Source organism: Sciurus carolinensis, chromosome 7 (genome assembly GCF_902686445.1).
Source record: "Sciurus carolinensis chromosome 7, mSciCar1.2, whole genome shotgun sequence".
NCBI classification, from domain to species: domain Eukaryota; kingdom Metazoa; phylum Chordata; class Mammalia; order Rodentia; family Sciuridae; genus Sciurus; species Sciurus carolinensis.
The window spans coordinates 28,471,243-28,484,110 of NC_062219.1; the positions used below are offsets into that span (position 1 = coordinate 28,471,243).

Sequence of the window (12,868 nt, forward strand, 5' to 3'; positions counted from 1 at the left end):
TATATTTAAGTTTTTCAAAAACCAAAAGATGTCTTCTCCCTTGATAATCTGTCGGACCTCTAAATAAAATTTGGGGTCTCTTTAGAAATCTTTATCACAAGTTGCTGCTAACTAAACTGAAACCACACTCTTGCCGGTGGAAAATAATGCATCCAGTCAGGTTCTCCAAAATATGTATCCCTCTAACTTACACTCAAATCACAATTGAGGGATAGTAATTAATGATCCACTAAATCACTGCCCCTTTTATTTGATTTAAAATCGAAAGCTTCAGCTTAAATCTAGCACTGTGGATTTTGCAGTGAATCACTTTCAATAGCTGTGAAAAAGTAAGTTCAGAGACTAAGCATAAGCAATGACTGTCTCAGAACACTTTTTCCCCACTTGAGTGGGGAGCTTCACAGCACCAAGCCTCTTCAGTACAAACATTGGCTTATGAACAGCAGATGGAACTGCAAGTGAGCCTTTTTTGTTCATAGAAGCCCATTCAGAACTTCTATGTCACTTGTAGTCCATGTGTTTGGAACTCATATGGATGCAATTCTTTGTAATTTTTTTGTAGTGAGGAGGCCTTTTTTTGTTTCCAGAAGGTGATGTTTTTAGTGGATTTTCTTTTACATTCATTTTTAATCATCGCCAGTGTTTGTGTTATGGACAGTTTATTTGTTAAAGGTACATAAGATACTAACTTCTGTGTATGCTCCACTTTCTCTGCAGTTTCTGGCTGAGGATTATACACTTGTGGACGTCCTCTACTATGTTACTCGTGATGATTTAAAATGCCTGAGACTAAGGTACCACTTTTCTTTCTAATTTGTGACAGTGGAATGAGCTCTGAGCTGACATCAAGAGGGTTCCTGTGGCTGGGGAGATACCTCAGTCGGGAGAGTGCTTGCCTTGCATGCACAAGGCCCTGGATTCGATCCCCAGCACTGCAAAAAAAAAAAAAGAGGGTTCCTGCCCTCCTGGTCTCTAGCAAGCTCTGCAACCACAGGCACAACTCTCTGGTTTTCAGCCACTCTGGGTAAACTTAACTGGGCCAGGCTGTTTTAAGTACCAGTATTTTTGTATAAGGGAAAATCAACTAGAAGAATTTTTCTTGACTAGAACAGACTAAGACCATGCAGCTATGATAATGCTGATGTAAACACATGCTTTAATTTCGTTCATGATTGTCTCAGACTTTTTAGAAACACTAGGATGAGGGGATGATTTGCCATTCAAAAACCTGGAACCATCCGAGACAATGTCTTTTCATAGTTTTCTCTACCAGACCAGTCATATCCATTACTACTAGACCCACCTCTACAAAAGACATTTCAAATATGCTGAAATAGAAAATGATGGTTGAAGGCCTGGCAGTTTGTGGGAGTGGAAAGGAAAGGAATGGAGGGATAATGAGAAAATATAGACAAAAAGATACATAATGACGGATAAAGACCTGAGAATCTTCACATTCTGATCAAAGCAACTGAACACTAAGAAGTCACTTCTATATTTCAAGGGCAGTGTTTCAAGTGAAATGTTCTCTTCACCATGTTCTTGTGTCTTTACGCAGGGGAGGCATGCTGTGCACACTGTGGAAGGCGATCATTGACTTTCGAGACAAACACACTTGACTGCCATGCAATTTAATCTTCGGTGGAGAGTCTGAAAATTAATACAGAACTGATCTTCTTGGGGGAGGGAGAATCGAAGGGGGAGAAAGAAGCTGCACTTTAAATCCAGTGTTTGTTTACTTATGTTAAAAAAAAATAGAGAAGACACACTATGAAGTTTCCTAACTGCTTCTATTTCTACAATCCTTAAGGACTCTTCATAAGGACTCTCAAAATAATCCTAATTAGAATTCTAATGTTGAGGGTTATTTTAGACTAAACATTTTTATGGAGATATTTTTAACTCAGCAGCTATTGCACTTCAGCCAAATGTTTATTTCACACGAAACAGATACATAACATTTCATGTGATTGTGTACCACTGGAACAAAACCAAAATGTGACCACAACTTTTTAGGATTGTGTGTTTATAATATGCTCTAAGAATTGAAGTAGAAATGCATAATTTCAGTTGTTGTATAAAGTTTGTTTTTTAAGTGTGCAGAATCTGAGAGCAATGGTTTTTACTATCTGTATTAATTGTAATATTGCCTATATTTTGTAACTTAACGTTTCTGGCCTGTAGCGTGTTTGTCTGTTTGTACTACTGAATGTACCAGTTGCATATGCCTGGATCATAGTAATGTTAGCTTGTTCTAAAGCTATCCATTGTGTTAACCCATTGTGTTGTATTTACTCTAAAAAGTAAAAAGACTCCCAACATACTGTTTTGATAAATTTCAAAGATTTCTTATTGTGTGCTGACAAACTAAATGATGGTGTTAAATTTCTAACATTAACATTAGGTAGAATCTGTCTTCTCTACAAGCAATCGAAGGACAACTGATATCCAAACGGTTTTCAGGGGGGTAACAGAGGGATGAAAAAGAGGAAAGGAAAAAGGAAAAGTCAGTATGTTTTTCTCAAAGCCCCAAGTTATCTCGAATGACAATTATGTATCTTAAGGGGTCTACACAGAGCATCCCAATAAGACTGCGTTTTCATATTTGGGGAATTTCTTTTTTTTTTACTTTGAGCTTTTTTCTTTTTTTTCCTGCAGTGCTGAGAATTGAACCCAGGGCCTCCCATGTGTGGTGGGTAAGCATTCTACAACTGAGTGATACTCCCCATCCCCTTATATATTATATTTTTATGAGGCTGATCTTGTTAATAGGATGAAGTCTGAAATTCCTAGATATGTGAATGAAATAAATTTCTTACGTACACAGGAATCTGATTATTACACAGGAGAGAAGTAACAGAGTTGTTTGTGTATCACAACTTGACCCCTGTGTCTTTTTTTTTTTTTTTTTTTTTTTTTTTGTGATGCTGGGGATTGAACCCAGAGCCTTGTGCAGTGCACACTACCAACTGAGCTATATCCCTACCCCCCTACATGTCTTTGAGAACAGGAGTCATCTTTATGTGAAAATTGAGATATAATATTTCTTATATTGCATTAGAACATACAAAACATTCTCACAAATATTTTCTCATTGGACATTTGGAACAATAACATAGCTGCATCTTTTATTTACATCCTAATTTGGAGGGTAGATAGCTGCCTCTTGCATCTTGTTTGGGAATTTCAAAGGAAGTAAAGTGTAAATTCAATGATGTTTTTTGGACTCACACGGAAATGAAGGGTACTCTCACTAATTCCAATGCTCAAGTATTTCTCTTTGTATGTATATAGGATCAAGCTACCCATTTTCAACAGACTCCTCAACTGTAAAGTCTTTCTTTGGGACTTTCCTCCCATCCTTTCTCTGTGGGCACATGTCCCTCTATGCTCTCTATGCCTTCAAATATTCCTAAGCCAGCATCATTAGGCTTTTGACAACATTTTGTGTCTTGGGCACAAAAGAAGGTAGTTCCATTATGAATTGATGTTCAGCAAAAGTCTGCACTGTAAAGGCCTTTACATCAATCTAGGCCAAAGATTCTCAGTCTAGCTTCCTGTTAAAATGACATGGATGTTGATTAAAGGTAGTGATGCTCATGCCTAACACATGCAAGGCCTTGGATTCCCAGCACCACCCGCCTCACCAAAAGATACTGTTGCCACCACTTCAGAAAGACTGTTTTGCTGTTTTTTTTTTTTTTGGGGGGGGGGTGGTCTGGGATGGGGCACAGATAAAGCTCCATGAGTGCTTTAACACAATTCAGTTCCAATAATGAAATTCTGGGTGACACCTGAAGAGGGAAATGGAAAGCCCCTTCTACAGAGGTAACAATAAGATGGTTACATTCATCGGTTGTTATAGTATGGATATTACAAACATAAGCCTGGGAAAAAACTATCACTCAGCTTGTGACCCCAGGCAAATTAATTAGCCTCCCTGTGTCTCAGTTTCCTCATCTATGAAATGGGAGTAGCATCCCTTCCTCATACAGTTGTTGTAAGATTCAAATAAGAGCTGGGTGCCGGAGCAAAAACTGTAATCCCAGTGACTCGGGAAGCTAAAGCAGGAGGATATCAAGTTTGAGGCCAGCCTCAGAAATTTAGAGAGAACTTCAGCAACTTAGTGAGACTCTGTCTCAAGTAAAAAAACAAAGGACTGGGGATGTAGCTCAGTGGTAAAGTTTCCCTGGGTTCAATCCCTAGTAACGTACCCCCCCTCCAAAAAAAAAAAAAAAAAAGGCAATCGAGGTGCCTAGCACAACACTTGGCACATGTAGTAAGGACTAGGGTGCTGCTTGCTATTGGGATGGCTTGTCATCATTTGAAAGCATTGTATTAAATACTTACTGGTAGTACATAACTGTGGTGCATGAACAAGACACAATTCTTGCCCCTCAAGGCCACTGTCAGGTGGAATTAAGACACATCAGAAACAACAGTGAAGTACTGCAGTTTCACCCAACTGCAAAAAGGGATCCAGAAAAACTTTCCAGAGAAGTGAAATGAGCTTGGAAAGATGGTTTGGAACAGAACAGCTTGCAGGGGGAGGGGTTGGTGGAAGTAGTGTAAGAGAAACAAAAGAAATTTGCTGGGAGAAGCAGATCTAATGTTTCCTTTTAATTACATTTAGGTCTTTTCCTCCAAATTCTGTCATTGTATACTTTGTTTCATTCATTCCTAAGCCACCACATAAAGGAGTTTGGCAATGAGGAATTATCATTTACCCATTTGAATGCCTACTATGTGTGAGGCACTGTATCAGCACAAAAGATATACACACGCTGCCAGCCAGGTTCAGGAGGCAGGCAGTGTACATGGTGTCAGCAAGGACATTTGTAACCTGTCGACAAATAAAATAATGGATGGTTCCAGATTTTATGGAAACCCTGTAGAAAAAGAGAAGACAAAGTCCCTGCTACCAAAAACGTACATCAGGTTGAAGATACAAAATTTGCATTAAGTCCTACCCAGTCTTAAGTTAAGGGTTGGATAAGTGGCAAGCCCAGCAACCCCTGGTGAGGGTCAGAGGACAGGGCTACTGGGAGCCAGAGCAGGGGGAATGGACTTCATGGAGGATGGAGAACTTAACCTGGGCCTTGCAGGGAAGGCATTATTAAATAAGTTGGGACCAGGGAATCACTGGGGGTTAGGGTTAAGATTTGAAAGATGTTGTGGAGAAAATGTACAACTTGGTTGGTTGGAACTGTGAGGAATAGAGGTAAAATGTAGAAGATGGGGTACAGGAAAGCTCAGGGACTGCCGAGGGAGTGGGAGTGGGAAGTGGGATAAATATTTTATTATGTAAAAATAGGGAATCTCTTATTAAAGGGCTTTGACCCTAAAGGGAAGGGAATATATAAAGTGGTTGTGTCTTATGAGATTCATCTGGTGAATTTGTGTTAAGGTGAGTTAGGGGAACTAAAATGGACTCAGATATGAATGAGGGTCGGACAGGAGTCAGGTTAGTAGAAGTGAGAGGGGGCAATGAGTAAACTGTTAAGATTTGGGGACTTTGGTGATGACAAGGGAAGGATAGACGTAGAATAAGAATTGTGCAGAGACCACTGGAGAATGAATTGGAGGATGTTAGAACTGAGGTCAAGGATATATATTCTGGATTTGGGAGTTGCCTAGATGGAGTTAATAGTATATGAGGGCTGAGAGGAGACAGGTTGTGGCTGAAAATTTTTAGGGAAGGTGAAGGTCTCAGGAGGGATAAGGAGGGCGGGAACTCTGATAAGCCAACAGAGGAGACTAAAGAATTGGTCATAGGATTGAGACTAGGCCAGTGGGCAACTAAGAGGAAGATGATGTAGCATTAGGTCTGCAGAAAGTTCAGGGGAATGATGGATTGAAAAAGCAATAAGGGTAATAAAACTACCCTAATTTTGTTATGTGTAATTGTTTATAAAAACAATGCCAAGAGTTTATGCTTTCATTACTTTTGACGAACAAATATAACAATAGATTTGGGAGGATTGGAAGTCAAAGGAAGAAATTTTCAGAATCAAAGAGGACTGAATGTGTTCCCTAGGGTAGGGTGGGGCCCCTGGTGGAGAAACATTTAGGGAGTAGGGAGATGAGGGACAAGATTTCAAAGAAGGCAGGAGGTAAGCAGATGTAGATGCTGTTGGGAGGTCTAGCTCCTTCCACGGAAAGGGGAACTGTGAAGATTTGTAGATTTTGAAATGGATATGTAGCTCGAAACAGATGGCTTCCAAGTTCCAAGTAAGGTACAACTAACTTGAAGTACAATGTAATGGTGTTTGACATTTAACAGATGTCATCTATTCTCTGCAGTCATTAAAAGCCTACCCTGCTGCAGACATTGCATGAGGTTTAGAACACAGTCTGCCCAGGGTCCAAATACAGGATTTAGGTGTGTCCCTTATTGCATTTATTTTTGTTTAGCTTGGGGCAGACTGAAACATAAGTTATCAAAAACAAAAAAAATGGAAGAATGGCCAAGTAAACACCAAAACAAAATAAAATCAACATCAATAAGTTGACTTATCAATTATTTGTTGGTTTACTCAGTTGGTAATCAGAAGGTTGAAAACAAATTGCCTTCCTTTTCCAGGAATCTGCCAAATAGTTCAAGTCTAAATTCAAATAAAAGATCTTTCTAACATTTAAAGAAGTGTCTTTAAAAACAAAAGTGTCTCAAAATCTGATGATTTAATATGTAGTAAAAATTCGTTGGGGCTCAAGCTGAGTTCTAAAACTACCTCCACTCATCTACTGCTTTATTTCTATTGACTAGAAATCCGTTTGGACTGATTTGAATATGATTTGCAAAATAATAAGTTTGCCTTTTCCTTTGTAGAAATGGGACTATAGGAAAATCTGTAACCATAGACCATAGCAGAAGTGTCCCTTAGTCAAAACTACATATTCAGCCAGAAAACCTGTGAATCAAAGAGGCTCAAAAAGGCGGATTTTACAGGTCAAGATTGTGAAAACTGTCACCCTAGCAGGAAATTCAACATTGTTGTCAGATGTTCTTGGGTGTCTAATACATTCTGCTGTGGTCCCTTTAAAACCTCTAAAAGGGTTTTAAGCTTTTGAGAACTTGATGATTATGCGAAGGGTGTGGGAGCATATTTCTATGTAACCAGGCGGAACAGGTTGCTGCTCAATTTTTGTTCCTTGTGTTTCCATTTATGTAGGATCCCCCCCCCCAAAGTATTTTGTTGCTTATCATATATTTGCCGATTAGGGCAGAAATGAGTTCTTCCTCGGCTAATAATCTGATTTTTTAAAATTAAAAAACTGTTGCCCATTGCTTTTTTCTTGGTCTTCCTGACTAAGCCAGCAGTCACAAGGTAGTTCACTAATCGGAAACCAAAGATAAGAAAAGCCCCATTAGTTGGCACAAGTTACACTACCTTGTGTGCCTTGGAGCTCATCAGATGCCAAGACCTGGTGAAAAATAGGGTCGCCAGCAGTGGCTTCCCAAACCGCGGATCCGGAGCGGATCCCAGCGTGGAATCCAGCCCTGTACTTCGGTTCTCATTCTTTGGAGGCTGTCACCATGAACTCCAGTCCCTGCGAGGCCGAAAGTGACCTGGCAGCCTCAAAGTTCAGAGGGGAAGAGGGCGTCCCCAAGCCCTCGCCGCACCTGGGCCGATCCTCGGTCGCTTCCTCGCCCAGGTCTAGGTAGCGCGGTCCACCCTCGCCCCCGCCCCCTCAGACCTCCAGTAGCCCGCAGCGGGTGGGCAGCGGCGCCCGGAAGCTGCGGCGAGGGTGCGTGGCTCCGCGGGCGGTTCTTCCAGCGCAGACGCGGCCCGGCCGCTCCGAGCGGCTGCCGCGCAGCACCTGTCCGCGAGGGGGCGCGCCGGGCCCAGGCCGTCGCCGCGGCCCGCGCTCGCCGCCTCCGCGCTCCGCCCGCCGCTCGGCGCTCACCTGTCTGGGCCGCTGGCCGGGAGGCGGGAGCGGGCGGGAGCAGAGCCGAGGAAGAGGGCGGAGCGGCTCTCCGGGCGCGTCATCGGAGCACCATGGCGGAGCTGGGAGCTGGCGGCGACGGCCACAGGGGCGGCGACGACGCTGCGCAGGGCGAAACAGGTGACTGCGTGGCGGGGACGGCCGGGGGGCGGCGAGCGGGGGCGCGGGGCTGGTGCGGGGCGCCGGTGGCACCCCAGCCCGCGCGGCCGCGGCCCGGAACGGCCGGCCGGCCGAGCGCGCCGCCCCTCGCCCGCGGCCGCCGGCCCGGACGCCCCACTCGACTTGCCCACAACAGGTGGAAGCCCGCCGGGCCGCGGGCGGGGAGCGGACGCGGGAACGCCGCCCGCTGTCTCTCCGACGGGGACGTGGATCCCCCAGACCCACGAGGGCGCGGGGAGTCCTCGGCCAGGTGCGGCGGGCCGGAGGACCTGCGCCTGGGCGCGCCGGCCGTCTCGGCCCCCGGCGGGGCCGCAGTGCTAGAGCGCGCGGAGAGCGGCCGCCGCCGCCCTGAGACCGCAGTTCCCCCTGCGCCGGGGAAGACCCGGGCGAGATGCGGGACCGTGGGCTCCCAGGGGGCGGGCAGGACCGGCTCCGAGATAAGTCCACTTGGAAGGGTCCCAGAGTTCCTGCTTTTAGTCGGTGCTTGGAGCCAAAGTAAGAGCGTTGGCTCGGCCGCTGCGGATTTGGTCCGCGGCCTCGGTGTTGAGGATCTCCCTCCCCAGCAGCCACCACCGACTCACGCAGGGACAGGGCCACGTACCCCCGGGACAAGCAGCAGATCTGCCCACCAACTCTTCATAATGTGAAGCCGGTTTTCCCCCCTTCTGTGGTGTGTGTGTTCTTTTTCTTTCCTCTTGAAACACTACCTTGGAAAAGCCTACCCTCCCGCCTAACCCTTTTCTTCTCTTCCAGGCAAGTTCGTTGTTTCTGTACCTTCCCACACTTGGGGTTGATGAGTTAGCTTTCCTAAAAAGAAATTCAAACTGTACTCTCCCAGTTGCACGCTACTTCCATAAACTTGCAATCGGAAACAATCATTGTCTAAATGTGAGAATCACGCCTGCCCCCAAAGACGTATTGATTTAGATAGTATACTTATGTTAACGTGACAGATCACGAAAGCTTAAACCATTTGCAAAGTATGTATCTTCCATTGCTAGGAAGAGGTTGGGCACCTAAAGTCTAATTATTTACACCTTCAGCCAAGATACCTGAGGTTAAGACTGACAAGGTGGCTTGAACTTGTTTACTTTTAAGTCTTGCTACTTCCTGTAGGGTGGTTGATCTTGTCTTAATGTTTTTGAAAGATCGGTAGATATTTATTTTGATTTGGGTGGGGAAGAGATGCCTGTGTAATTACTTTGTTAACTTGATGAACTGGGCTCTGAAACTGGGCTCCCCCAAGCGAGGGCAGCAGAGAAGCCACATGCTCTGTTGTGAGTACCTGACAGGTTACTGCTACCAGAGCAAAATTGTTCTAGTGACTTGATACGGCTCGATTTATGCTAAAAATAAACCTTCTAGGATCTGCGTTGGAACTTGTTAAGACCTAAGTAAACTACAAACTAATATATTCAGTGCCTGAGCATGTTGAGGAATGAATTGACCATGTTTCTAATAAATATACTAATCAACCATGTGCCAGTGAAATATATTTTCTTTGAGTGAAATTGTTAGTTGCCATCTCCATTATAGAAAACAATTCTTCCACACCTTTGCCTAGAAATTTCAGTTTCCAAGGGACACTTTTTACATATATTTTTTAATATGGCCTTTTGGATAATTGTACTTTATAATTTAACAAAAAACATATTCCTGGCCCCAAAGTTTTCCTTATTTTTCTTTTTTTTCCCTAAACCTGGGTTACTATTAATGTTTTTAGTGCTGAGAAGTATCTGTGTTAACTGGTGCCAAAGAAAGAAAGAAGCTATAGAAGTACTTTTTGAATCTAGTTAACAATGTTCTCAGAGAGCAGGTGAGGTTTGCTTGAATTTTAACTTAAGTTTTTCCGCGTATATAAAATACATGACATATATATGTGTGTGTGTGTGTGTGTGTGTGTGTGTGTGTGTGTTTTCCTGTACTGGGGATTTAATCCAGGATGTTTTACCATTGTGCTACATCCACAGTGCTTTTTATTTTTGTTTTGAGACAGGGTCTCACTAAGTGGCTAAGGCTGGCCTTGAACTTATATCTTCCTGTCTTGGCCTCCCAAGTGACTGATGTGTGCTATTGTGATCAGCCCTGTGACCTATATCTGAATATGGAATGTTCGTACTAACAATTTACATTCTATACATCCAAGTGCTGCATTTTATACACACACACACACACACATAAAAGTATATACATATACTTTTTTTTAACGATCACTTTTTTTTATTTTGAAGGAATGTCTGGGAGACCCCTTATCACATCAGGAGGTGAAAATTGCCACCTCAAATGGTAACATTTCTTGAAGGATTCATTTTCTTTTTAGGTTGCATTATTTTGAAGTAGAGTCTACACTTACATGACTTTTAATATTTGTGTCCCTGTATGAGACTGTAATCTAATCTTAGGACACTTTAGAATCTTGAGCTATTACAGAAATAGTGTCTGTAATGTGTTCAGAAGTATATGTGTGTGAATATGCATATGGGTATGTATATCAAAGGTAGATTGAAAATTGGTTGTGTACTGCCTATTTAAAGGTATTATATAAATCCAAGATTTAAAAAACATGTTTCATATATTTGTCTTCTACTTAATGGTAATGATAACATTCCTTCTGATGAAAACTTATCTTTCTTGAGGATGAAAGGTTCTTTAAGTGTATTGTAATATTTTTCTTGTCAGTAACCAAAGTTAAGCAAGAATTGAAATAAAATTGCCTTGAAAACAAGTTTATTTTATTTTATTTCACCACTAGAGGATGTCAAGTCCTTTTCCAAGCTATTAGGTTGAGTTGTCAATGAGATGGGTGATCACAAAACTGTCTAGACTTTGTATATTTAATTTATACTTAAGTTTAAGAACTTAGAAAGTGATTTTGCAGAGCTGACTTCCCAATTTGATAACCTCTTAAAAAAATGCTGAATTAAAAGAAAACTTAAAGCTGCTTTTGTTTAATTCATGATACCATCCTTTGATGTACACTAGAATTAGTTAATGCCTGTCATCAGTGAATTCTGTTAATACTCTTTTGGGAGAAATGACTTAGAACCTAGAATTGGGCTTAATTCTCCTTAGCAAAACTGTGTGGTGGAAAAATATGCTTCCTTTGTGATCTTTGTTGTATCCCTTTGCTGAATTTTTCTAAATTAAAAAGTAATCTTTAAGGTCTCACTTAGCTCTAAGGGTCTACATTAAATATCTGCAAATAAAAATGATAAGATAGGGGCTCAGACTGCAAGTTGTAGTAAGCTCAACCCTTTTGAAATGCAGAACCTAAAAGCTGAGATACTTCGTTCAGGTGGCTGGATAGCCTTTTTGCCATCCTACCCTTACTGACTTTACCTCTTGCTAAGTAGGAGGAAGTATTAATAGTAGATTAGACAGTCATGCTTGGTAGCATGCATTTATGTGCTATCATTAGTTAGGCATGTGTGTGAAACCCTAATTTACATTGGCATGTTCTCTGAAAAAAATCTGACATCTTTGTGACTTGATACCCAAAATATAATCATTTGAGGAGTTAGTTTTTAAAAACTCAAGTTTCATTATGTTGATGTAAGAATTGAAAATATTGAGGCTTAGAATAATTTGACCAAGAAATGTATACCTTCTATGTGTCAGGCAGGATGGTGGCTAGAAGATGGATGGTCCTTGAATTTAGCAAAGAAGACAAAGTCCACAAACAAGTAATTGCAGGCTATGCAGAAGTTAGTGAAGGATGAATCACATCTGGTGCTCATCAGGAAACATCTTTGGGGGATGGCACCTTAACTTAAATAATGGGCAAATGATATATAAAGTTTGGTGGAGGAAAGGGAGAAAAATAAAAGTTCAGATGTTAGTTATATTGACAAATGTGTGAGTCTCAAAGTCTCAGAACATCAATTAGGAATGATGGCACATGGAAGCCAAATTGTAGAACTAAAGGCCAAGCTGAGGTTGACATATTATTCTAAGGTCAGGGGATACTGTTAATCCTTGAGAATAACATGTCTTTCAAAATCCTGATAAAGCATTCTGGCAAAAGAGCTCAGCTGTGCTTTTAACAAGAACAGAGTCCCTCCATCTGGGGAAGTCCTCTTCCATTGATTTCTGCTGCTTTGGGAAGGGTGCGTGTGGGTTGGTGAGCACACATGAGGAACATCTGTCCAGGAGACAGATGAGCTAGATCTTCTTTGGACATCAGGGAAGTTCTAGGTCTTCTACTTATTTGGTCCTCCTTAAGAGTGTGGTTTAGATTAGAGGATGAACTGAAGAGAAGACTCAGTGACTACAGCCCAACTTTGAGGTTACTACAGAAGTCCAGTGAGGCACGTGCTAAAGGATTGCAGGTTAAAAGGTAACATGAGTTTATGCTCCAAGCTGGGGTTGGGCTATTGATTTAAACTTGGTATTAACTTATTAATGAGGAGGACCTGGTTTTGGAGGGAGAAATTAAAAAAAAAAAAAAAACAAGAAAAGAAAAGAAAACCACTTTAGACATGAAAATTGTGGTACAAGAGTGACCTGTAGGTGGAACTGTCTGAGACCAAAGGAGAAAATAGAGGTCGGGACTCTGGGATTTCTTCCATGAGGGAGTAAGTGAGGAGAGCTCGGGAAAAAACTGCTAAGGGATAAGAAACAGTAAAGGGTAGGTCAGTAAAGATGAATGGAGAGGTGTGAGCAATGCTGTACCTGCCCAGAGAGGGACAAAGAGGTGAAGGGTTCAAAGACTGAAGAAAAGTTCTAAGAGCTGCTGGTATGTTTATAAGTAGTCACTGACCAC

General features: G+C 42.2%; 2 protein-coding genes across 3 annotated transcripts in view; both read left to right on the forward strand.

The window, feature by feature from the left end:
• The window catches only part of Map3k5 (mitogen-activated protein kinase kinase kinase 5), a 216,335-nt gene extending 214,012 nt beyond the window's left edge, over positions 1-2,323 (forward strand). For both annotated transcript variants that reach the window (XM_047558138.1, XM_047558139.1), the window contains exons 29-30: positions 718-794; positions 1,559-2,323. In XM_047558138.1, the coding sequence (XP_047414094.1) occupies positions 718-794; positions 1,559-1,619 (138 nt within the window). In that variant the 3' untranslated portion in view covers positions 1,620-2,323. The remainder of the gene's footprint in view (positions 1-717; positions 795-1,558) is intronic.
• Positions 2,324-7,960: 5,637 nt separating this feature from the next.
• Map7 (microtubule associated protein 7) overlaps positions 7,961-12,868 on the forward strand; it is a 171,452-nt gene continuing 166,544 nt past the window's right edge. Inside the window, exon 1 of the mRNA XM_047557613.1 lies at positions 7,961-8,067. Coding sequence (XP_047413569.1) covers positions 8,001-8,067 — 67 coding nt within the window. The 5' untranslated portion in view covers positions 7,961-8,000. The remainder of the gene's footprint in view (positions 8,068-12,868) is intronic.